This window comes from Rhipicephalus microplus, chromosome 1 (assembly GCF_043290135.1).
Source record: "Rhipicephalus microplus isolate Deutch F79 chromosome 1, USDA_Rmic, whole genome shotgun sequence".
Lineage (NCBI taxonomy): Eukaryota > Metazoa > Arthropoda > Arachnida > Ixodida > Ixodidae > Rhipicephalus > Rhipicephalus microplus.
This window is the reverse complement of record NC_134700.1, coordinates 128,006,387-128,030,980: the sequence shown is the minus strand read 5'-3', so window position 1 is coordinate 128,030,980 and position 24,594 is coordinate 128,006,387. Positions and strand designations below refer to the sequence as shown.

The window sequence follows — 24,594 nt, the reverse complement described above, 5'->3', positions numbered from 1 at the left end:
AGAGAGTAATAATTTTTTTTTTAAATTTGTGAAACTTTTTTTAGCTTGTGTATCTTTTCCAGCTTTAGATCTATGTAACTCAAGTGGTAGCGCCATCGCGTGGGCAATCGTCAGCCAAAGCCCACTGACCTATGCTACAGGTGGTAAACTTGGTACTCTCTGCAGAAAATTTTAATTTGGAATAGAGTTATCACCGACGTTTCACCGAAAAAAATGGCAGCATATCCACGGGGTGATTGATGGAGAGTGGGGCGCAGCTTCCGTCCGTCCATACGTTCTTGCTTCCGTCCGTCCATGCGTCCATCTGTGTGACCGTCCATGCGTCGATCCGCCTGGTCATTCGTGCGTCTGTTCGTGTGTCCGCACGTCAATCCGTACGTCCGTCCTTCCGTGCGTCTATGCATACACCCCTGCGTCCGTTCATGCGTCCATTCGTCCGTGCAGCCATCTTTGCGTCCGTGCATGCATCTATCTGTGTGTCCGTTCGTCCATCTAGTCAACACTCCTAGTACCACCATCTCGCATATTTCATCATATATTCCGCATATAGAGGCACCGCCATCCAGTGGACATTCCAAGGACTAAGCGAGAGGTGGCACACGCACACTTTCTTAGGACTAGCGCTTTGTGTCTACTTCCTACCTGTAACTACCTCGAGTTCATGGTATATACTAGTTCACTGTATTCATGGCACTGCGGCCCAACGCTCGCTAAACCTTTCTAAAACCAAGGACGTCACGCCCAGCGAATATAACATAGCAACCCTTTCTTGTCAGAAATTGGTCAATGTAGATGCCAATGGCTGCTCATGGAGAATGAGAGACAGGAAAATTCGGCTTTTGCTTCGTGTCTATACTTCCTACCTTTAACCACTTCGAGTTCATGTGATATACTAGTTCACTGTATCCTTGGCACTGCGGACCAACGTACGCTAACCTTTCTAAAACAAAGGAGGTTACGCCCAGCGAGTATAACGTCATCTTAAGGTCTGTCGCTTGTGTTCGCCATGTAATCATGTCATACTATACCAGTTTTGCAACATGTCATGTGAACAAAACGACCGCAAGAGCAGCAAGACCATGAAATGTAAATCATGACATTCATTACATACATATCATGATTTTTATGGTATGTCTAGTGAAGTATGCTCGTCATATAGCCATGTTAGGTGATACCAAGTTTGGTATCGATACCATTGTCCAAACGGCCAGTAGAGCTAAGTCTTAGGCGGCTAGATAGATAGATACGCTCAACGTCGAAGTTCGCTAAGAAATGTTTCGCATTTATTACACTGCTCATCGCCCAAAGAAGCTATGACAGACCAGTCAGTAGCAAAGACATTTACTAGTAAGCACTTTTTATTACCAAGCTGTACTTTATTTATTTATTTATTTATCACATACTGCGGACCAAGTATGGTCCATGCAGGAGAGGGCAATACAGTTCAAAATTCTTCTACATACATACACTTCCGCTGCAGTATACATTCACTGCAGAACAAAATTCATGTACATTAAAAATTCGTGAAAAACAAGGGACAAATACAGGCAAAGAAGCAGACTCAAGCGACAAGAAAAGGGAATAGTTTCATCTTGGCGTGTCGAGCATAGGGGAGTTATGGGGCAGAGCATTCCAATCAGAGACAGTTCTCAGGAAAAATGAATACTTGTAAATGTTAGTGCGTGCAAATATAGGTGTAATGCACGACTATTTTTATGACGTGAAGCCCTGGTTGTGTCCTGTGTTATGTAATCTGGTGCATGCAATCCTGATCTGGAAAAGTATAAAAGGCGGAAAAAGTTAAGCCGTGAAGTTTTCCTTCGATCGGCCAAAAGTTGGAGGTTCGCATCCTGCAACAGGGCTGACGGCGAATCGCGACATCTATACCGGTTGTATATAAATCGAGCAGCTAATCGTTGTATTTTTTGTACTAGTTTTCACGTGTAAAGTGCAAAAAAAAACAAAGATGAGCAACTTGTTAGAGCTGGTACCATGCCCGCTTCGGTGTGTACTGCTGGCTTCCTATTTACAGCAATCGACAGGTGCTACTGTCATGAGTTTCGCTTCTAGGTAGTAGCTAACTCTGTCATGTCGCCTTGACGTCACTTGTTGCTTTCTCTACAAACTATCTTTGTACCTCTTGCACCTCATGATCAAGTATGAATGAATAATTCCTGAATATTGTCTTTGTGTTGTTTTGTTTCACTCTTTTAAATGCGAAGCGTTTCTTAGCAAACTTCGGCGACTTTGAGCGTATCTATCTATCTATCTATCTATCTATCTATCTATCTATCTATCTATCCATCTATCTCTATCTATCTATCTATCTATCTATCTATCTATCTATCTATCTATCTATCTATCTATCTATCTATCTTGCCGCCTATGACTTTTAGCTCTCCAAGCCGTTTCGATAATGGTATCAGTACCCAACTTGGTATGACATAACATGACTGTATGAAGAACATATTTGACTAGCCATAAAATGAAAATATGACATGTATGTCATGAATGTCATGGTTTATATTTCATGGTTCTGCAGCTCTGGCGGTGGTTTCGTTCACATGGCATGTTGCAAAACAGGTATGGTATGACTTGATTGCATGGCAAACACAAGCGACATACCCTAACATGAAAATCATGACATGCATGTCATGTAACAACATGACTACATGCCATGCTCATGATGAACTCGCGGACGTGTCGCAAGCGTCACATATACCAAATTTGGTATTACAGTACGCAAATGAATGAGGAAGGTATGTGACTGGTGCAAACATGATAATCATGAGATGCATGTCAAGTAACAACATGACTAGATGCTACGCTCATGATGCACTGGCGGCCGCTTCGCTAGCTTCCCTTATACCAAACTTTGTATTACGGTACGTTAATGAATGACGAAGGTATGTGGCTGGTGCAAACGTGATGAACATGAGATGTGTTTTCTTTACCAACATGACTACATTCTACACTCATGAGGCGCTCGTGGTCGTTTCCCTGGGTTCACATGTACCAAACTAGGTATTATGCAACGCGAACGGATGACATAGGTAAATGACACATCCAAACATGATAATAACGACATGCGTGTCATGTAACAACGTGACTACATGCCACACTGATGATGCACTCGCGGCCGTTTCGCTAACTTCACTTATGCCAAATTGGGTATTACGTGACGCCAATGGATGTCGAAGGTATGTGACTGGTGCAAACATGATAATCATGAGATGCATGTCATGTGAGAACATGACTACATGCCACAGTCAAGGCTCTAATACAATTTGGCATGACGCAGTGCGCGTGCTCGCCCACGTTCATTTCGTCGGGTTACGCCAGCGTTGCCACTCCAGGCGGTGGTCCTGCAGTATACTGGCTGCGTTGCATTGACGCATGTGCGTTTCAGAGCGCCCAGCGTTCTCCATCACGAAAAGAGGTATACGCAGTGTTGTCTGGGTAACGCATCGGTGCGAATTGCAGCATGTCGCATTTCGCGCCGGTTGCTGTCGAGCTGCGGTGACGGACGCTGGTCGCGCCTGCACTCAGAATATATAGTGCTCGCGTATTGGTGATGTTGCGTCACTGTGCCCAGCGTGCACGCGTGTCAGCGCTGCTATATTGGGCCCTTCATGATGCACTCGTGGTCAACTTGCTAGCTTCAGGTACACTAAATTTGGTTCTAGTTACGTCAAGTAATATGAAATATATTACTGGTGTAAACATGATAATTTTGACACGCGTGTCATGTAAGAACATGACAACATACCACGCTCATAGCGTGCTCACTCTCATTTCGCTTGCTCCACATATACTAAGTTCGGTATCACGTGACTCGAAGAGATGACGAAGGTAAACGACACATCCAAACATGATTATCATGACGCGGAAGCCACGTACTTCATCATTTTCCTTCACCTCATAACGTTGTGCAGATTTTGAGGTGACATATCAACATTTCTCATTGGTGCGTCGCATATCAAAGTTTTCTACTATACGTGTGATCTTCCAAGTTTTTTTATGTAGGCAAGTTCAAATGAGCTAGCTGAGGACATACTTGGGCTCGAAGATAAGCCAAGTCACGGTTTGATTTTTGTAACCGTAAGCAAAATTCATGTTAGTTGGGAAGTAGTCAAAAAGCGCCTGAAGATGCTCAAGTCATCAATGGTGACGTTGACCATGTATTGTATCGTACGAAATTCAACAGAAATGATTCTGGCCTCTCTTGAAGCAGATTGCAAATTATGTTCTTATTTTTATTTTGTTGCAACAAATCGACTACAATGAACGCAGGTGTATGACTTGCTCAAGCTGCATGATTCTGTATTTTGAAAAAAAAATTGTTTCTGAGTCTATTGAAAGGGGTACGTACACTAATTTTAAAAGCTGACTTAGCTCTCCCGTAAAAAATATCCATTGTATGGATAGGACTATGAGCTAGTGTGAAACTCGGGAAAGGCTCGGCATGTATTTTAGTTCCTTATTTAGAGTTACCTTAACTTGGTGCACCTTGTCACGTTGGCCCTAGTGTGGGGCAGGTGGGCTCTAGCAACCAGTATGGACAGAATGTATGATATCAGGAACCAAAACAGACAAAATGGCTCCTTGTACGTCATCAACGGAGCCAACCGTGGAAGCGTCACAATATCTTCAGCTTGGAACTGATACTAAGATGTACTTCTTTTTTTCAGGTGCACTTACATTACTACTGCAGCATCTAACACCTTTGAGTGATTTCCCTTATATTTGACGCTAGAAAAACAGATAAATCTCGCGTCATTTACTTTGATTGCAGATTTCACAAACTCAAAGCCACATCATCTGTGCCGCGTTTAAATTCTCGGGAAGCAGTTGAAGCCCTGGACAAGTGGTGAAAATTTATAAAGATTTTGAATTTATAATCTGCATCCTATTTAAACATTGCAGTCAGTAGAAGGTTGTCTCATGAAAAAGTCTTCACGTAGAGATGATGCACTCATACATTTTTGCAATAGCTGTGTGGCTCTTCACACTATGAAATGCGCTTTATTGATGAACATCATATCAATTGCTTTTATTGGCTCACGTCACGTCGGTAGCCTTGCAATGAACATGAACGTACTAGCTGGGCCGTATTTGTTACCTGGCTGGTGTTAAAAGATTTTCACCGCGCCACTTGTCTTCCTGTGCGCTACCTAAAAGGTGTTTAACTGTGCACAAATACATTAAAACAGACGGTTGCAAAGTCAAATTGGAATGATTGTGGGTCGAAGCTGCATGGCTTCTTACAGGTAACATTTCCCCATATTTTTTTTTTATTTTGCAGTCGATCGCATCACATGGCTCGGAAATAGGATTTGTTTAAGGCAGAATTTTTAAGTACACGCTTGAAGGTCGAGTCGTACATGACGAAAACACCAGGTATGAACCAAGTATCGTGTATCATGTATTAAGACCTAATGATGAAAAGAATGTCGTGGAATTCTGGATGAAAGCTTTTCGCTTGCCATCCGTGCCATTTGCAGTGTTAGGCACGGAGGCGAACATTGGCTTGGCTACGGTTGGGGACACTTCTTACGAGAAATTGGGTATGTGTGCCATTTCTAAGTACGAAGCCTATGCTTTTTTATATTTTTCAATTCACTCTCTCACGAACGTCAAGCCCAAATTTTGCAAGTCGAACCATCATAAAAGAAAAAAATATGATTGAACGTATATGTTCACCGATGCGTCTTGCTCTTACAAGTATCCACCTATTATGAAGTCTGCAGTTTTCATCTTTAGTCCATACTTCACTCACACTCAACATAAAAGACATTATGCTTCCGATTGCTGCTTCCCAAATATCTGCGATCCATCGATGCTTTCGAGTTCACCAACAAAATAACGTGAGCTTTTCCAGTAAGTCCTTGCATCTGCATCATCAAAAGAAGAAAAAGCAGTGATACCAGCCCTGGTCTTACCAAAAGTTAGAATACTGTTTTTTGCCATTGCATTGCAGTTTCTATCATACAATTCCTAGTGGGTCATGCTCTTTCTATAAGTGAACCTTACCGCTTTCATAGAGCTTTTTTTTTGTTCGTTTAATTAGGTGTATTCATTTCTGTAAAAAATACCAGCATTACTGCTTGGTACTCACTTTGCATTCATGCTCGAACCACTGGCTGATTGCCACTGTACGAACTTGGCTGAAGAGCACAGCCATCCTTCTATGCTTTTTTTCCTTCAGTGGCGCATCCATGCGTAACTCTAGGCTTGTTACAACTTTCCCTTCCTGCTGTACATAACGCATCATTTAACACAGTGTTTCCAAAACACATCGTAAACCTTAGATGTTCGTGCAAAAACGTAGATGTTTTTGGTTGCGCTGTGTGAAACCAAAACAAATTGCACGCAAACGGAATACTTGGCGAAGTAACATATCTTTAGAATCTGCACCCTAATAGCTTCGGCTGAGCTGCCACCGAAGAAGCTTAAGGACTACCAAGCAGATTGGCTGCCACCGAAAATGGTCGCGAGGTATAGTTCTAGATGAATACCTAGCCGGTGGTTATCAAATGTGAGGCCCGTGCGCTAGACAACGGACGAAGATAGCATGGTCGTTTCAAGTGAAAAAAAATGAGTGTTGCCCAATATCGCCCATGGCTTCAAACGGGAAAGTTGGATCTTTCTAAATTCTAATATGGGCGTTCCTAAGTTGTTGCTAGATTTTAATTAGCTGACGCAAGGTTCCTTCTATGTTTGTTCTCAGCGCAGAGAGATTCCTGTTAACCATCAGACAGTCACAGACCCGACCCACACGTCCAAACTACCAAGAGATAAACTAGCGCTGAAAACGAGCGTTGGCACCTCTGATAGCTCTGGAGCACGTCTTCTGCGGCACATAGATTTCACCTCCTCGGCTTCTTCAAGAAGCCGCCGTTGCCTTTGCCATTCCCTATACTCTCTTTCGAACATCAAGTGCAACGTTGCGAAAGCTGTGGAAGAAGTTAGATCAGCAAAATGCGTTACTCCGCGCGTCTAATTCTAAGCCCTTATTGTTGTAAAATACTCGCGCGATCCGAGCACGAGGCTTCACATGGCGCATGTCGATGGCCTGCAAAAGAAAATACTGCGGAAGGAAAAGAAGGAGGCGTTAACTGATCAAGCCACGAAGGCACAACCATAGAACGGGGTTTGTTTAGTTGTAACAAACCATGCTAATAATGAGCCTAAAAACAAAAAGGAGGCATCAAATTGAGGAGTCACATGCTTAAACAATTTTTATTGTGAACAAATTGCCGGCAAAAAGTCTCGTTAGCATCCGCAGCATTGCACCTGATGTGTGAAATGGAGCATGGTATGCTTTCGTTGTACCCATAGAGTTTTCTACAATATTAGGTAGAGAGCCCTTATTGTCTCATGCTCATGTACATTCATCCATCCGTCCGTTCGTCCATCTATCTATTCGTCATGCCACCCGTGCCCTGCCTTGGTGCAAAGTAGGCAATAGGACACATTATGTTTGAGCTCTTACGCTTTTCTGACTACGAGTTTTGTCCACATGCTTTTACGAACATTTTTCTGAATATTAATATGCATCATTATTTGTTTCTTCAAGTCACTTTATTGCGATAGCATTAAAGAGATTGTTTCGCATAAATTTTGGTGTTGGTGTCGGTGCTTGCGTCAGTGCCGGTGACGGCGTTGTTGGTTGTCATCGAAAGTCATCTTATCCGTGATATAAAGCTCTATAAACACGAAAAAATGCTAAAACGTTCGAAGATGTATGCGTTGAAAACAGGTGCTCTACCACCGAGCCACGTAAGTTTTCTAAATTACTTCAGGAAAATTCACTAATGAGTATAATGTAGACAAGGGGGCCTCCTAGTGCGAATACTATGGATTGGCAGAAGCGTAGAGTCGGACTAGATGCAAAATAAAAAAAAAATTGCAAGGAATAGGTGTTCCAAATGGCCATGCTTCATGGAGCACTCGAACGAACCTAATAATCACCACCAACAAAAAAAAATTATCAAACAGAAAGGATGTGTGGGTTTCGTGTTGCTTTACGGACGCGTCATGCATCGTTCGCCGATTCGTAAAAGGAGTAACTAGGATGTAGTGGGCACTCACCAGTAGTACGTGCCATAGGCATTCTACAATACTATTAAATGGCGAATGATAAGCGCACAGTGAATCGCTCTCTCACGACATGATTGGGACATGCACCGACAACCGAAGCACGTTAGCCATTCAGACGGCAATACGCCCGAGGCGCGATTATGCTATCGCGCTCTGCTGTAGAAGGTGAAGGTGAAGCGTCCTGCAAGTTTTACATCTGAACGTACAAGGACTACAGTGTGTCTATAGCTTATGCAAGCGGATGTCGTCATTTCACGGACGCCCTCTTAGAAGGGCAGGCTGACCGGCTTTACAGCCCCGCCGTGGTGATCTAGTCGATAAGGTACTCGGCTGGTGACCAACAGGTCGCGGGATCAAATCCCAGCTTCGGCGGCTGCATTTTCGATGGAGGCGGAAATGCTGTAGGCCCGTGTGCTCAGATTTGGGTGCACGTTAAAGAACCCCAGGCCGTCAAAATTTCTGGAGCCCTCCACTACGGCGTCTCCCATAATCATATGGTGGTTTTGGGACGTTAAACTCACATATCAATCAACCAATGCCCTGGTTTACAACGCGTATACCTTCGTAAATTGAAGAATGCAGATGCCGACGTATTTATTAACTCGGCGATTTTAATGGACAAGATAAATTATTCGACATAGAAAATACAAAAGAGTGTGACACAGTATTGCAGTAGCCCTAATGCGTATATTGGCTGCTATGACACAAGTACCTTACGAGCAATGGCATCATCAATGAATTTTAATTGATGGCACGGTGGCTCTCTTCAGAAGACCGGGCTGATGAATACACTCTCGCATCAGTTTCGTGCAGTTCTGCGCATTAAAAGGAAGATAATTTTGTCTGACGCTGAAACGGGCCTAACATAATCAGCGCCACAGGCCAATCACTCGTTGCTTACGGATCGTCCGCCATTCAGGTTGCCACCGAATTCGTAGCTCCTCCTGGCCAGCTGCTACTTGTTGGCGAAGATGTACTTGTAGATCAGCCAACCCGTACCAACGACTAGGGCCGCTCCGATGGCTTGCTTAAGCCTTGGGTTGCGCGGCGAGAGGCCCTCCGTGGAGCGTTGCTTCAGGCGCATGCTGTGCAGCAGCTCCGAAGTCCGCTCGGACCTCTGCTGTCGCTGTCGCTTGCGCAGCTCGACCTCTTCGGGAGTTGATCCTTCATCCGGCGAGTCGATGCACGCCGGAGCGTTCTTTAGGCCTATGGAGCCGCTGGGGTCTTCATCGGAGGAGCCCGTGAGCCGGGGCGTCGAAACGCACGCCATCTTCCTTTGCACCCAGTCTTCTTTGTCGACTCTTGCCGATGCTCATGGTGGTGCACTCGCGATCAAGTGGTGCATACCCACTACCAGAAACGCGTCAAACATTTATGTAGCGGGAAGCACAATGTTGGGTTACTTGTGCTTATCTACGTTATTGTACCGACACGTATAAAATGTAATAACACTAACCACTTAACACTGCGTGAGTAAGTGTGCAGAAAAAGTTTGTGAGTAGCTAGCAAGTGGAGGGCTGCCACACAGAATAAAGCTATCATGAAGAAAATGAACATTGATGTACCTTTAGAAAACATAAATGATGGCCTGGAGGGTTGAGTTAAATCAATCAATATCTACAATCTACTGAAATCACCGTTAGCACAGAAGTTACCAAAGGTACAATGGAAGAATTAGCGCGTGTGAATCCAGGTTTGCCCACGTCAGCTCCAGGCTCTGACGGAATCATAGCTCTGATGATATTTATACGGACTTTTACTCCACTGCTAGAGTCTTCGCTTCTGGTGCCGTTAAGTTTTTAGAGCACTCGCTCACAAGAAACTCACCCACCACATCATTATTTGGTTCCCTGCTCACCCTAGCTTGAAGGTCGGGGGCTTCTCAATGTCAACGAGCTAGTCCAATCCAAGGCGTGGCGATTAACTTAACGCACCGGGACTTGTGCTTCTTAGACCTAGTAATCAGCCCATGGCCTTCATATTAGGGACAATTTGATTACCCTAAACGACATCACAAAGCACTATTTATTAGGCTATAGGTCTTTCCAATACCACTCGAAAAATTGTTTAGCCCACAGCCAACCTCTATTCGCATGCTTCAGACGGGAACATACCCTAGCCTTGTAACCCATAGCCATTATATCGACATTTTAGAACTTTATCCGGACTGCCACAATTGCAGTAATTTTAACTACATGCTCTTGAGGTGCCCTTCTTTACAAAGAAAAAATGATGAATTTTTCGAAAATGCCTTTCATTTAATGCTCACGAGTGCGGTTATCACACAACTGAAGGCTGCCCAGAAGGCCCACAATGCGGCGGTGAGGCTAGGCCTCCCCGTCACTACGTGGGCCAGCCCGCAATCCTACCCCTATAAAACGGGGGTGGAATCCTTCAGGACTGTAATAAAGTATTTTATCCATCCATCCATACCACAATGCGGCCTCCTAAACACTGTAAATGTTTCGATAAAGTATACCTGGATCTTGCATGATTAAAAATTGGCTGAATGAATTTCAATACAAAAACGACAAGGATTTGGCTATAAACATTCAAAACATTTGACCCGTTTCTTTTACTTTTCATAGACTATACCTCGTTGAGAAGGTCATACATGAACAAATTAGACTCTGTAAGAGGAAAATGTATTAGCAAATCCAAATCTGATTTGTTTCAGAGTGAATTGTTCACGTTGGTGGGCACACGCAGACTTAGAAAGCCGCAGTTATCTTGCTCGTAAAAGAAGACAACATGCGGCTCTAGTGACAATTGACATAGCCAAGCATATTTCAGAGTGAAACACTCAGTTTTGTTGGACATAGTACAGAGCAAAATTTTTCAAAATATATAATTGCGCGAGTGAGGCAATTTCTGGAAAGAAGAGAAATTTATTGGTTTAAGGATGATTGCAAATTGTCAAAGTTTAAACAAACTCTCGGTGCCCCTTCCCCCATGCGCTGTCTCAGCGCATGGGGGGGGGGGGGGCGGCCTTGAGGTGACAAGCTAAACTAGACTCCCCACATAGACAGAATTGTATGTAAGGCAAACACGCCTTTGGTATTCTTCGCAGACTGACCATCCGCCTATATGGACTACGCAGGACCACACTTGTGTTGATATACGAAGTGTATATGCGACCAATAACAGTATTTCGGTACGTAATGCTCTCAGGTGGCCCTGCTTACAAACTAAAGCTTCTGGTTATGCTACATAGAACGTGAAGCCACGCGATTTTGTCTAGGGATTCCTAGGTTGGTGAGTAACAACGTTATGTGTCAGGAAGCGTGATTGCCTACATTGTCTTGCCATCTCCGTACCCTTGCGATTCAAACATTCTTGAACCTTTAGAGCCATCAGCTAAGACGAACTGAATATGCTTTCATGAATGATCCAGTCTCTTTTTCGCTGCGCATTGGCTATAGCTTCAAACACCTCAGAATATTTTGTTCAGAAACAACTGGACAGAATAAATGATTGATTGATATGTCGGGTTTAACGTCCCAAAACCACCATATGATTATGAAAGACGCCGTAGTGGAGGGCTCCGGAAATTTCGACCACCTGGGCTTCTTTAGCGTGCACCCAAATCTAAGCACACGGGCCTACGACATTTCCGCCTCCATCGGAAATGCAGCCGCCGCAGCCGGGATTTGAACCCGCGACGTGCGGGTCAGCAGCCGAGTACCTTAGCCACTCGACCACCGCGGCGGGGCCAGAATAAATGCTAAAACTTGAGATGTGCCTGAAGCAAAAGTTTCAAATTAGAATCTTCCCATAGAAAACGATGATAGTTTCCCTCTGGGCCTGAATTACAATTGTACAAGGTCTTATATAGTCAATTGAAATGTTATCTTGCACACGAAAAAACGACTAACGTAATAGCCACGGATGCTTCGGTGATGAACGAAACGACATGTACAGATATATACTTCCATTTGCTTGGATGGTATTTTTCATTAGGACTACCGGATTTAACCCCCGTTGTTCAAGCAGAAATATCGGCAACTTTTCTAGAACCGTTAAAATTACCTGGCAATGCCATAAAGCAATGATATTTGCCGACTCCCTGTCTGTCTGCACGTCGCTTTCAGCGTCCTCAAAAACAGCCATCTTAACTACAGTTCTTATGCTAGTCCACCCAGAGCTGAAGCTACTGAAATTAGTATGGATACTTGGTCACTGTGGATTAAAATTAAATGAAATGGCTGACTCTCTAGCATGAGTGGCATTGAAAGGATGAATACTTTGGGTCCTTTTTGAAATATCCAGAATAACTGCGAGAAGATATAAAAATTTCGCTTCTTGCAGATGCTATGCAGTTGGTAATGTCGTGGACAGAGTTTAGTTACTCTAAAGTTTCGTAATAATATCAATGTGGTCCTGCTAAACAATTTGAAGTCATATTAACGAGATTACGATGTCGTGCCCTCCTGTTGAATTTGTCCTCTTGTTAAACACAGGGTGTTGAATTTGTCCTCTTGTTAAAAACCAAAACAGTAAAACTATATTTTTTGTCATGTCGGTGGCACACATTACTAAGAAAAAGAGTTGTTATCCAATTCTATAAGTTGGGGATGAATATCTCAACTGAGAAAATACTTCTCCTTGGTGCCTTGGCTTTGGGCTTGAGCCGCAAGAACGCTTCTGAGGTCGTTTGTGGTTACCTTGACAAAACAAAAGAAATGAGACTGTCTGACTATTTGTGTCCAATTTATACATCAATAGTTTAAGATCAAAAGTGATGTTTCTATTACTAAAAGTTTTGAATCATATAATTTGTAGTCAAGATAACTACTATGCTGTCTGACCTGAACGGGAGAAAAAACAACTCTGGCACTGTTTTCGTTTTACGTAAGGTATTTTTCTCATATATGTTCAATACTGAAAATGTTTCAATAACTCGGGTAATCAACTCTTGGCCGATCTCTCTCAGTGAGTATGGGCCATATTTGAAGCATCATCAACACCATAATCATCATCCAGAAAAGGAGTAACAAATTATCAAATTCATCTGGCGCTGTGCCTTGAAATCTGGGAGCGTTAGAGAGGACTGCTACTCATGGCCATGATGAAGGGTGTGTAACACTCTTTTCAACCTTTTGGCACGAGCAGGTAGGCCAAAGAAAGTGCTACAAACAGGAAAAAAGAGCGTTGTACAAGTAGTGCAATTCTCGCGCGAGTTGCTCATGACCAAAGGGGGGTAAATGTGTTTTAATAATTACGGGATTAGTGTAAGGGCATGTTTGTAAATAGTGTCAATAAAAGGACTGGCATGGCTGCTCTTGAGGTAAGGCGAGATTAATCCCTTCTTCTTTAACTGAAGATTATATTGATGGGCAATACTGATGAATTAGAATACACTATCATCCCCTCCGATACCTCTACAAGAGAGACTGTATAGGAGATGTCAACCACACGTGGAGCTCGGAACGTTAGACCTCGAGTCACGTCGTGCGCCACCTCGTTAAAGTTGACTTGAGTTTGGTCGACAGGCGTGTTGGTGGGAAACCAGAGGATGTAGGCATTTTGGTCGTCAAAGTGAGTTTCGGCTTTAGTAAGGAGATTGCCACGGGAGATGTCCTACAACTTGCAAAAGTTTGGACAGCTGTTCCTGAGTCAGTGATATTATATTGAGCAATGGCGTAAACTATGGCCAGCGTGTTAGTGACAAAATCCGTCATTTCCACGTGATTTGTGTTCATCAAAGTGCTCGTAATGCGTTTGTGCGTATGGTCTACAACTGCAGCGCCGAAGCGGCGATTGTCTCCATAACACGCTGCTCCGACAAACATCACCTCGTCATTGCGTCAAAATTTGTGGAGCAGCGCTGTGGCTCTATACTGGCACCTCTGTCTTTGTTGTGCTATGGATGCGTGTTGTTTGACAATAGTGGCATTACAACTTTAGTGCAACATTCACATGGTATGTTGTATTTGATGCGAAGTGTTGCGTGAAAACAAGCGCCAAGACTCGAGAATTTGGTGACCTGCTTTGGCATTGATTAAGCACTTGTACGGCGAGATGTGTTGCGCTTCAAATATTTCTTCAAGCGTGGTATGAAGCGTGTTTTGATTATGTAGCCATGAGTTTAGGTAGAAGTGTTTTGCTAGTACTGTGCAGATTTGTTGTTTTTACTGCCACAAATCCTAGAGGTGGTAGGCATCGTAATAAGCAATGTGGCAGAGGACGAAAGCATGAAAAAGCCAGAGAATACGCTTTTTCTTCATGACCTGATTTTCATTAGTGATTATTCTATTAAATAGCATCATTTTCAAGACCTTACCTTCTAATTTGTGGATTGTACCAACATTGGCACCTCTCCTTTCAATAAGAAGCGCTGAAACCTTCATCGGCTCTCTTCAGGTTAATGTCTGCCACGAAATGGTTGGACTGTATGGGTCGGCGGTCAACCTTTATGTGGGGGGCGTATAAGAGGAATTCAGGCTTCTCCACCGAAGAAGAGACCTCTCTTTCGGGTAGATATTCTTCCACCACGTATACCGTTTCCTGTAGTCGTTCTTCTATACAGTCATCGCTGCTGTCGCCTATGTACAAGGTAATATCATTGGCATAGGAGCTGTGATGAAGCCCGATAATCACGAATAGCTTTGACGGAAAGCCGAGAACAGGTAAGTTGAATAGATTAGAAGATATAATGGAACTCTGCTGTGTTCCCGTGCTTCCTATGGGTATCTGAAATGGTGTCAGTCCATTCACTATGACTATATCTGGTCGGTTCCGGAGAAAATTGGTAATATAAGTATATCATTGAGTTCTCGGATTTCAGGCGTTAACCTGCTGAACCAACGACTCCTCTAATTTACCAATGGTACCCAGATGCGCACAATCCAACTGTTCACCACCCTCTCCTCCAGACATTTTCCCGATATCTCCCATAGCCTAGCCTTAAGGTGTGCTTTGCGGTCATGGAAGAATGTAGCCCCCCATGCAGTGCCCCGTGACGGAAATCATATGAAGTAATTTTTCATTCAGTTGTGTACAGATCCGTGAGGTGGTGCCTTGCATTTCTCGTGTTCAGAATATTAGCAGTCACGCTGAGTCTGTGAAATACACTGTTTTGAGACAGTGTGTCGCCGTTAGTGGCGCTAATCGGGCAGCGTCACTGCAACGTTTCGGCATGCGCTGCTCTGTGAAGCGGTGGAGGCATTGTCTCGAGCCAGAAAGCAGCAGCATGAAGGAGCGAATGTGACAAACGTATTACACTTGTGTGGGGATCATGTCTAACGCATCTTCGGCGGAAAGCGCTCGGATGCACGTATGGCGGGAGCAGCGCGACCCCTCATATAGCACCACATCACGACCACTCTCTCAATTAAGGGGACTGACAGCTCCCGTTGGGAAGCGCGCGTTTGCACTGGCATTGAAATAAAGGAGGCGTTGGTTGGGTTATTGTACAGGGAGTAACATTATCGAATGCTTTCTTAAGATGCGAACCTAGTGTAGCTTCAGTTGACCTGTTCGTGCCGTTCATGGTTTGGTGCTTCAGTTGAAGCATTGGGCCCTGGCATGAACTGTGCTTTAGGAAGCCTGACATAGTGCACGAGAGAGAGTCATTGCCTTGAAGGTAATTGTTTATTCCGCCTACGTTTGTTTCCCGCAACGGTGGTCTAGTGGCTAAGGTGCTCGGCTGCTGATTCGAAGGTCGTGGGATCAAATCCCAGCTGCGGCGGCTGCATTTCCGATGGAGGCGGAAATGTTGTAGGCCCGTGTGCTCAGATTTGGGGGCACGTTAAGGAACCCCCGGTGGTCGAAATTCGCGGAGCCCTCCACTGTGGCGTCTCTCGTAATCATAAGTTGTTTTGGGACGTTAAACCTCCTAAATCAATCAATTATACGTTTGCTCATAAAAGATGTTAGAAAAATTTCTCCATGGTTGTTAATATTCAGCGGCTTCCCGCTTCATACGAGAATCTTCTCGGTAACATTCTATTGTGAGAGCAAATGCCCTGCAGTCTAGCATGCAATAATGTAGTCCATAAGAGGAGTAGTAGTTCGTCGTCAAAGTTACGTTTTTTCTTGTTTGTAATGGAGAAAAACCAGGAGCGTATTTGGTGTATTAGTGTTCAAATATGGCCCGAATATGTGCATCCCGAAAATTGCTTGCCAGGAGTTACATTTGTCTGACTGGTATAAATCATGTGTAGTGTAGGAGCCGCTTTAGAGATGCGCGTGTTTGCAATTTGTCGCTAGAGTGCATCTTCTATACCTGTACAATCATAGGTGAGCCTATTTTGGGGATGGACTGCTTTGTTGTTCTCGGTGTTTATTAACAGAAGGAGAAGCGCCATGTTTCGCCGAAAACCTATATATTTTTTCATTGTGTTGCAAATTTCATGCCAATGTTGCTCCCTTGATTTCTTGTCAGATGTTTTGATTTCTCTGTTTAGGAGCGTTATACGTTTCTGAAACTTCCTTTCTAATTTTTGAGTTTTCCACCTCTTCTGGATTGACTGCTTCACTTAGCTGCAACACTTTTAACGTGCTGCTAAATGCAAAACATGAAGTACATTTCTACAGTCACATTTGATAAATAGTATTACAGCAATGACACAACAATATATCCAAATATTTTTGACATAGTTTGCGTATATTAGCAATTGCTCGCTCTTCAGCAGCTTGGCATATATACGTCGGATAGCGGCAACTTCTGCATTAGACAACGACGAAGCATGTGAGATGAAATTCTTCACGGCATGTATTTCTTTTTATTCCTAAAGTGTCGGGCAGGAGTAAAGCGGCTTCACATTTATCCCATCCATCCAGCAACGGCACCCACAGCTTGGTTCACCACAACGGCTTTAGCGACGTTCTCCACTACCCTGCGGAGTTTCTTCAAGAAGTACTCGGAGGTATTTTCATCCAGTGGTGTATCAGCGTCACGGAGGGTCTCTAGTTCGGCTGCCAGATCAGCCAACAGCGCATTGAATGTTATCGTGACATTTTTTTCTTGCAAAACGTGTCCAACCATTCGTAGATAACTTGCAGTCTCCTTGAGTGAGTCGTTGGGTGCATCTGCAAAAATAAAATTAAAGCGTGAACCATCTGTTTAATTGCCACTGTTGAAACACTATCCACTCAAGGAAAATCGCACACATTGTTGAATCTAAAGTTTCTCATTTATATTTGTTCTTAGTAGTTATACTTCAGTTCAGTTCAGTTTATTTACCTTAGAGGTTTCCCAAAAGAAATACCACATGAGGTGTGGGTTGACAATATTTCACAAGATTTACACCAGAAATAGTTTACTATTGATTATTTACACGCATTTGCAACTTGAGATGGACGGGTAATGGCGGCAATGTCATCAGGAAGAACTTTCCAGTCTTTCGCAGTGTGTCTGATGAATGAGGCAGAGAATTTACTAGTTGAGGCACGTGGGTGTGCGACTTGTAGTCATCTTTGCAGTTATCATGCTAAGTTTGAATTTACATAGGAGTATTCTGCATGCTCTTTCGATAAATAAATTATGTAGCCTTTCCCAAGCTGCAAACCGGCTTGCAATCTTTAATTTTGCTTGTAAAATACAAGTTCTATTTACTGCAAACAGGTGATTTCATGCACCTATAGGCTCCGCCCAGTTGATATTAAAAGTATGAACATTAGCAACAAATGACGTGCCCTGATAGGTGGTCTTTTAACTGTATACGCAAGTTAGCGATAACTCCACTTACCTTTCTCCTTGTGTTCGCCTATGGTGTAAGCGATGCAAGGAGCGGCGACAACCAAAGTCAGAAGGGAAACGAGAACTGCAGCCTTCATTTTTAGGAACCTCGAACTGAAAAGTGGTTTTAAGGAGGCGGATGAAATATTATTGTGAGAATCGGTTTGTTTCTTTGGTGCGCATTTCAAGCCTAGGCCTGTAGCCTTCGGTGAGTGAGACGCTGTTAAATTATAAAGCGTGACGTACATATACCAGTTTGTTTCACAAGCCCAATTCTTGCAAGGCTGCATCGAGAAATTGTTTTGAAATGGATTGCATTTTCTTTACCAGTAAATGAGCTATATAGAACCCACTGATGTACACACTCTAAATGTTATGTCTCATCACCCGTCGTGGAAGCTTAGCTCATCATATATTGTGCACCTTAGCTCCAGTCTCCACCTACTAATCACCACCACAGCAACTGCATTTACATCGGCAAAAAAATGCCACAAACACTGGTTTTCTTATGCCAACAGTGCACAACAAAGAAGCACAAGTGGCCCTGACTAACACAGAATCTCGAGAAACCGCGTACTTTGTAAATATGTGCTCGCTTTGGCTCAAACAGCGTGAAACTACAGTTAACATAACGTATACGCTGGCATTGAGTTCTTTCTACATGCACTTTCGATGCCCTAAAGACTGTCACAACAGCACCAGCGTCAGGAATATGAAACATTGCGGGTGAGCTCTTTCTACAGGCTACACACACTACAAAACCCAGCGAGAGTTATCGCAATTAAATTCTTAAAAAAAACCAAAAGTAAACCACACCGTAATACACCCTATACCAAGATGAACTTCTCTACTGCACTTTTTTTATTTCTCGGAGTACTCACTCTGTCCACGTAGGCGGGGTTTCTGCGACTAAAACTCTGCGTGCTACCAGCCCAGCAGCTTTACGGGCTTTTAAAGGCAATTGTAAGAAAAATCCATGGGAAACGTATGAAGCTGGAAAAACACAGATAACAGAACTGATTTCGCCGCAGTTCTTTATTGTCGGGAAACTACACAGAGGGACACACACCAAAACACGCGTGACAAAAGTGCACTGTGTTTTCAAACCTCGATAAAGTAGGCACTCTATTAAGTCTCACCTTTTCTTTCTGGCTGGTCACCCAGCCCGGGAAAACCCATGCCGAACGTTTCTCCTATCTTGCCGAGGGATGCAAACACAATGCGGATGGATCAGAGGAAAACACCAATATTTTTCTGATTGTGTTCTGAGTGCCTGTATCACTCACGTGGTATAACAGCCTTACACATGCGGATTGGTATGGATGAAAGGTCGGTGGGTCAGTGTCAGCTGACATATATGTAGGTTAGTTTCATTTAGTGAGTATTATTTTAGTCAGAAGACTGCTGTCTTTTCTGAACCAAGAAAACAGTTTGCTGATCAGCACGGATCTATACGCTTTGTCTGGGTCTACCAAATCATGCAGTTGTTAGGAAGGTGCGGTAGAATAAGCCTTTTTGCATGTATGCAAAAATGTGTTCGCCTACTAAAGTCACAATATTTAACCGGAATATAAATTCCAAATGACATGTGTCTCATTCTTCTGCCTAGTTCTCCTGAATAATGGCGTCTTAGAATTAAACTAAATATTAGAGCTGCAGGTATTTAAAAGGCGAAGAATCAACTCAGGGAAAGCTTCCCGTCGTAATTGTTGTGGGGTATTCATAAACTGAATGGTCTAAACCCTTTTGCAAGGAGACGTCATACGTGACTGTCCTCAAGAAAACTGAAAATTTCATACGTAAACTGTCTTCCTCGAGCGAAATTTTTTTAGTCACCCAGTCGACATCGTTGTGAAACGTAAATATACAACAATGAGAATTATTAAAAACATGTGTCTTGTGGACATTGCAACATAGTTCTTCGAAAGTTTGATTAGGAAAATAAACTCTTTCAAACATTCAACGAATATTGAAAGATTGTACCCTCATAACAGCTGGCAAGGCGACAGAAGAACGAAGGAAGCAGCACGAGAAGCAGCTTCTGGCTTTTTGAAGAAGACGACGTTGCGACGTATGCTCTGTTGTGATCGTAAATAAGTAAACTATTATCAATATTTTAAATTATTCACTTGTTAATTCATTTTAAATAAAAGTCATGTGTGATTGATGATCACTTCTTTTTCATTATTTGCCTCTCAGCAACTCTGCCATAGAGGGTGTGAGCCATGCATATAGGCCATCAAAATCATAGAGAGCATTATGCCCTTGTGCTTTTTTCGGGTATACAGCCATGCGTTCTCGTCAAAACAAAGTCTTGGGCCTGTTCTTCCCAAGTTTCAACAATTCGTATTATTCGTATTATATTTTAAGAGGGCTCATGTTTTGCACTACTTCCAGACATTAAACTGGTGACGAATTCGCTCAAGCCACATTTATTGTTTGATGAGTGACCAATAAATAATTCAGAGAGCCTATGCGATAAAAGTTTCGTCAGCCAGATGTAAATGCGGCTGCAACAATTGATGGTTTTAATGTCACAAGCATTGCAACCCCCCCCCAAAAAAAAAACTCCGGTCATCACATTTATCACTTTCTAATGTCGAAACTGAAAGCACGTTTTCAAGTTTTTTTGAAAGAAAAGGAGAGTCTTTCGTCAGTTTTTGGCATAAAAGAAGGTGCGTTAATTCAAGAGAATCTCTTATATCTTTTATGAAGCTCAAAATAACACTTATTTGAATATATTTTAACAAATAAAAAGAGGAAACTGTAGAAAATCAATGTGTTATTTTTGAAAGTTGTTGTCCACCGATCCTATTAAGGCGCACACTTCTCTTAAGTAATAGCAGAAGACGAAAAGAAAATTGCATGCAATGAAGATAACTATAATTTGACGGCGATCATACTTTCATTTGAAATGTTCCAGGGCTCGCACTACACAAAATAATATTTATAGTTTATGGCTTTTTCTATACGTTACTTCCTTGAAGATACAGTTCTGAATTGCTGTCATATTTTGCCATATGTTTTTAGCGAAAAGACCGCAGATAAGCAAGTAAGGTTTTGCATGGTCGGTGTCTTATTTTGTTGGTATACCCGTTGTTAATAATATTATACTAATATTATTCTTATATTATTATTTTTATTATTATTATTATTATTATTATTATTATTATTATTATTATTATTATTATTATTATTATTATTATTATTATTATTATTATTATTATTATTATTATTATTATTATTATTATTATTATTATTATTATTATTATATACTTACCTTTCTCACTATGATGACTTGAGTGGGAAAAAGTTGCACCTGCTCTCAGATGTTCTGGCGTTTATTACCCTACTGCAACATAACACAGACGCCGTTTGCAGAGACGTCTTAGACCTCCATTTGTCAAACGATCAAGCTGCTCAAGTTTCAACCTCCCATTTCTTTCTTGTCGCTCTGAAAAATTTCACACACACCTTAATGTAAGAATATCTGTATGTGCCAAAACAACGAGCTACAGCAGTCATTTCAACAAATCTCTGAGGTTTGCTTTATGGAGACGTCCCCTCTACATGAGCTTTTATTATTACTATTCTGCCGTTTATTGGGCACAGGTTGCTGACAACCAAAATGTCAATGATCAATATGAGCAGTATGCGGAGCCTGTGTTAAATAGCATGCGTGCGTTTATACCAAAATATACGTCTAGACGTCGTTAATATCCGCACTGGTTAAACCCTGAGCTTAAAAGTACACTGAAGCATAGAGTTTGGGTGCTCAAGGAGGCTATATGTTCTCCATTCAGGAAGTTAATGAAAGAGTTCAGCTGTCCGTGAACTCTCTGGAAGTGCCTACATAAACGGGACCACAGTTCATACAATTGCATTATTAGCAAAAAATCTTTCTGACAGGCCAGCTCAGTTTGGCAAGTGTGCACGCAAACTGTCTAGTAAAATATGGGAGTGCTTCAAGCTACTGGAGTCAGATGTTGTCAAAGTGCATGCTGTCCTTGACTGTTTTGCCACGCATAATCCATACGTTTATAAGGCCTCAGACTCTCGGACTCGTATAGGAGAACAGCACAAGGCAGTTGGAATATCTAGTGGTCTGTCACTGGATGAGAAGCTCATCTACTCATGCATTAGGCGCCTATATCCGTCCTTATCGAGTGGCCAAGATGGCATGTCTTCCGCCATACTAAACGCTTATGGTAGTATATTCGCCCCAGTATTCACTTTCACATTTATTAACTAGCTGAACCCTTCCATATTTTTCAGCATTTGGAAAACTGCGTGTGATTTAAGTGTTTAAGACGGGCTACAGAACTGATGTTTTTTGTCGCCTGATTTTTCTACTTTGTGCTATATCAAAAATCTTTGAGCTGGCTCTTCACAACATATTGTACGTTAGAGTAATGAATCCATTCATTCCTAATCAACACGAGTTTCTCCCTGGCTGTTCAACTGCCAAAAAGTTGCTAGTTGCTTGACGAGAATACCATCACCTATTTCTCTGATAGGACAGATTGACATAGTTGACCTGAGCAAGGCATTTGGCATAGTAAGCCTTTCACTCTTTTCAGTTAGGCCCACAAACTTAGATTTTTATTCGTCCGTTATGCATCGCCTGCACAGGTATCTGCTTAATCGAGCATGCGATGTTGCTGTAAATAACCGAACTTCTTCTGTTTACAAATTGAATAATAAAGTCACTCAAGGTTCGGTATAGCACGAAATCCTATTTTTATTTACGTTAACAATGTTTCTTTTTGCAATTCGTTCTTCTCCGTTTCGCTTGTAGGACACTGACATCAAGATATTTAGGAAAGTCTATTCAGTTAACTAGTCTCTCTTGCTCCTGTGAAATTTGTGCTATTTTTTCAAATGATGCGAGAACAACAACCACTCTCTCACTATCTTCAAGGCCGATTCGGTGCATATACCTCGCAAAACTTCTATCGTGCCATTTACATACTCTGCCTACCTCGTTAAGTAAGGTTTACGAATTCAGTGATCGTGGTGTTCTCTTCGATATTTTGAAAAGATTTTGTGCTTACCTTGAACGTGCTGCCACGTGTAGCCTTCGTTGTCTCAGCTGTGTTTGCAGAATCTCACGAGAAGTCACTTCTCCTACAGTCTCCCGCAAATTCTACACCGCAGTACGTCTTCCTCAACTTGGGTATGCATCTGTGATCTGGAATACCAATTGCCTAATGTGGCTGTTATGCCATTGAGTGAGTCCAGAAAAAAGCTCTCAAACGTCTCTAACTATCCTTTCGCTAGAAATGACGGTGGATCTTGTTCTGTCACCACAGCTATAATATCATTGCCATCTCTTCACTGCCAACGAGATCTCACTCGACTGATATTTCTTACAAGCCAGTTCCTGGTATGATATCCTGGCCTTTACTTCACAGCTGTGTTAATTTTTGGATTCCGCGTAAGTTAACTAGAAAAATTGACCATTTCATATACCTGCCATCTTTCAACACTCTACCGCTCACAGAATATAAAGTCCCTGTAATGTTACGTCTCATGATTTTAATGTTTTCAGAGTTCACTGTCATTGTTTTTGTGTCACTTCTGCACTGTCTTAACAAGGTTTCTGCAATATACAGATACTTTCATTTTCCGTCTTAAAGGAAGGATTCCAAGTAGTTGTGTGTATTTGCCTTCCCCCCTGCCCCGCCACGGTGGTCTAGTGGCTAAGGTACTCGGCTGCTGACCCGCAGGGCGCGGGTTCAAAGCCCGGCTGCGGCGGCTGCATTTCCAATGGAGGCGGAAATGTTGAAGGCCCGCGTGCTCAGATTTGGGTGCACGTTAAAGAACCCCAGGTGGTCTAAATTTCCGGAGCTCTCCACTACGGCGTCTCTCATAATCATATAGTGGTGTTGGGACGTTAAACCCCACATATCAATCAATCAATCAATTGCCTTCCCCCCCTCCTATTCTATGATATTCTTGTATTTTTATTCTTCTCAATTTGGGCTGTTTTTTTCCGCTGTGCGTATTGACTCCTTTTATTCGATTTTTTTTCTGAAGTGTGTCTCTGTTGTATTGTTTATTTTATTTTTTTATTTTTGCAAGCATGTGCACTAAGACGTCATGGTTGTTATGGGGTGCGTAAAAACAACAACTCAATGATTGATTGATTGTTATTATTCTGTGATCTAGCGATATACATCAGAAATCATGTTATATTCATGACGTGAACCCTTCTTCAAGGTTAAAATTCAAACTAAATGTGGTGAGGCTCTCTCTCTCTTGTGAAATACTTAAGCGCTTTAATGTTTTTGTGCATATGTGAATTTCTGCAAAGCTATTGAATTTATACAACTTGTTGTGTCAACATGCTTGAACCAACGTCCTCATACAAGAGGTCGTGAAGTTCCTCAATAGTGCTCATCAGTACTGTTAAGAGCCACGATACCTTCTTTTTTCGTTTGTTTTATGTGTTTTCATTCAAAATAATATTCTTAGCTCTGGTGATAAAACTTGATGTTTGTTCCATCATCTGAAAGTTTTGTCTTATGCAGAGTGTAAAATTAAGGGTTTGTTTTCTCTGTTATGTATAACATTATTGAGAGGTAGCAGACAATTATGTTAAGAAACGTGCAGCGTAAAAATAGCCTGCCAGTGGGTGGTCACTCTTTCATCCTCTTTTCTTTCTTCACATATTTGTGACAATTACTGATAAGAAGATCCCTTATACTTTCCTTTGCATCCTTTTCTGTTACTTCTCATTTCCGAAACCCCTGCCTTATGGGCTCGCATTTTAACTTGCCTGCGACGCGCCGCCATGATAGTTTTCA

The 24,594-nt window shown here is 42.4% G+C and overlaps 1 protein-coding gene and 1 long non-coding RNA gene across 7 annotated transcripts in view; one reads left to right on the top strand and one right to left on the bottom strand.

Moving 5' to 3' along the window:
* LOC142797387 (uncharacterized) overlaps nt 1–24,594 on the top strand; it is a 57,716-nt gene that overhangs the window by 9,666 nt on the left and 23,456 nt on the right. The gene's annotated exons all lie outside the window — the stretch shown is intronic.
* Nucleotides 16,807–24,594, bottom strand: part of LOC119177753 (uncharacterized) — a 48,133-nt gene continuing 40,345 nt past the window's right edge. For 3 of the 6 annotated variants that reach the window (XM_075887333.1, XM_075887335.1, XM_075887337.1), the window contains 6 exons: nt 22,840–22,976; nt 21,066–21,239; nt 19,769–19,863; nt 18,667–18,778; nt 17,796–17,899; nt 16,807–17,136 (listed from right to left, as the gene is read on the bottom strand). In XM_075887333.1, coding sequence (XP_075743448.1) covers nt 22,953–22,976 — 24 coding nt within the window. In that variant the 3' untranslated portion in view covers nt 16,807–17,136; nt 17,796–17,899; nt 18,667–18,778; ... (1 more) ...; nt 21,066–21,239; nt 22,840–22,952. Of the gene's footprint in view, nt 17,137–17,795; nt 17,900–18,666; nt 18,779–19,768; nt 19,864–21,065; nt 21,240–22,839; nt 22,977–24,594 lie in introns of those variants that run through there. The other 3 variants (XM_075887332.1, XM_075887334.1, XM_075887336.1) reach the window with 1 other exon arrangement.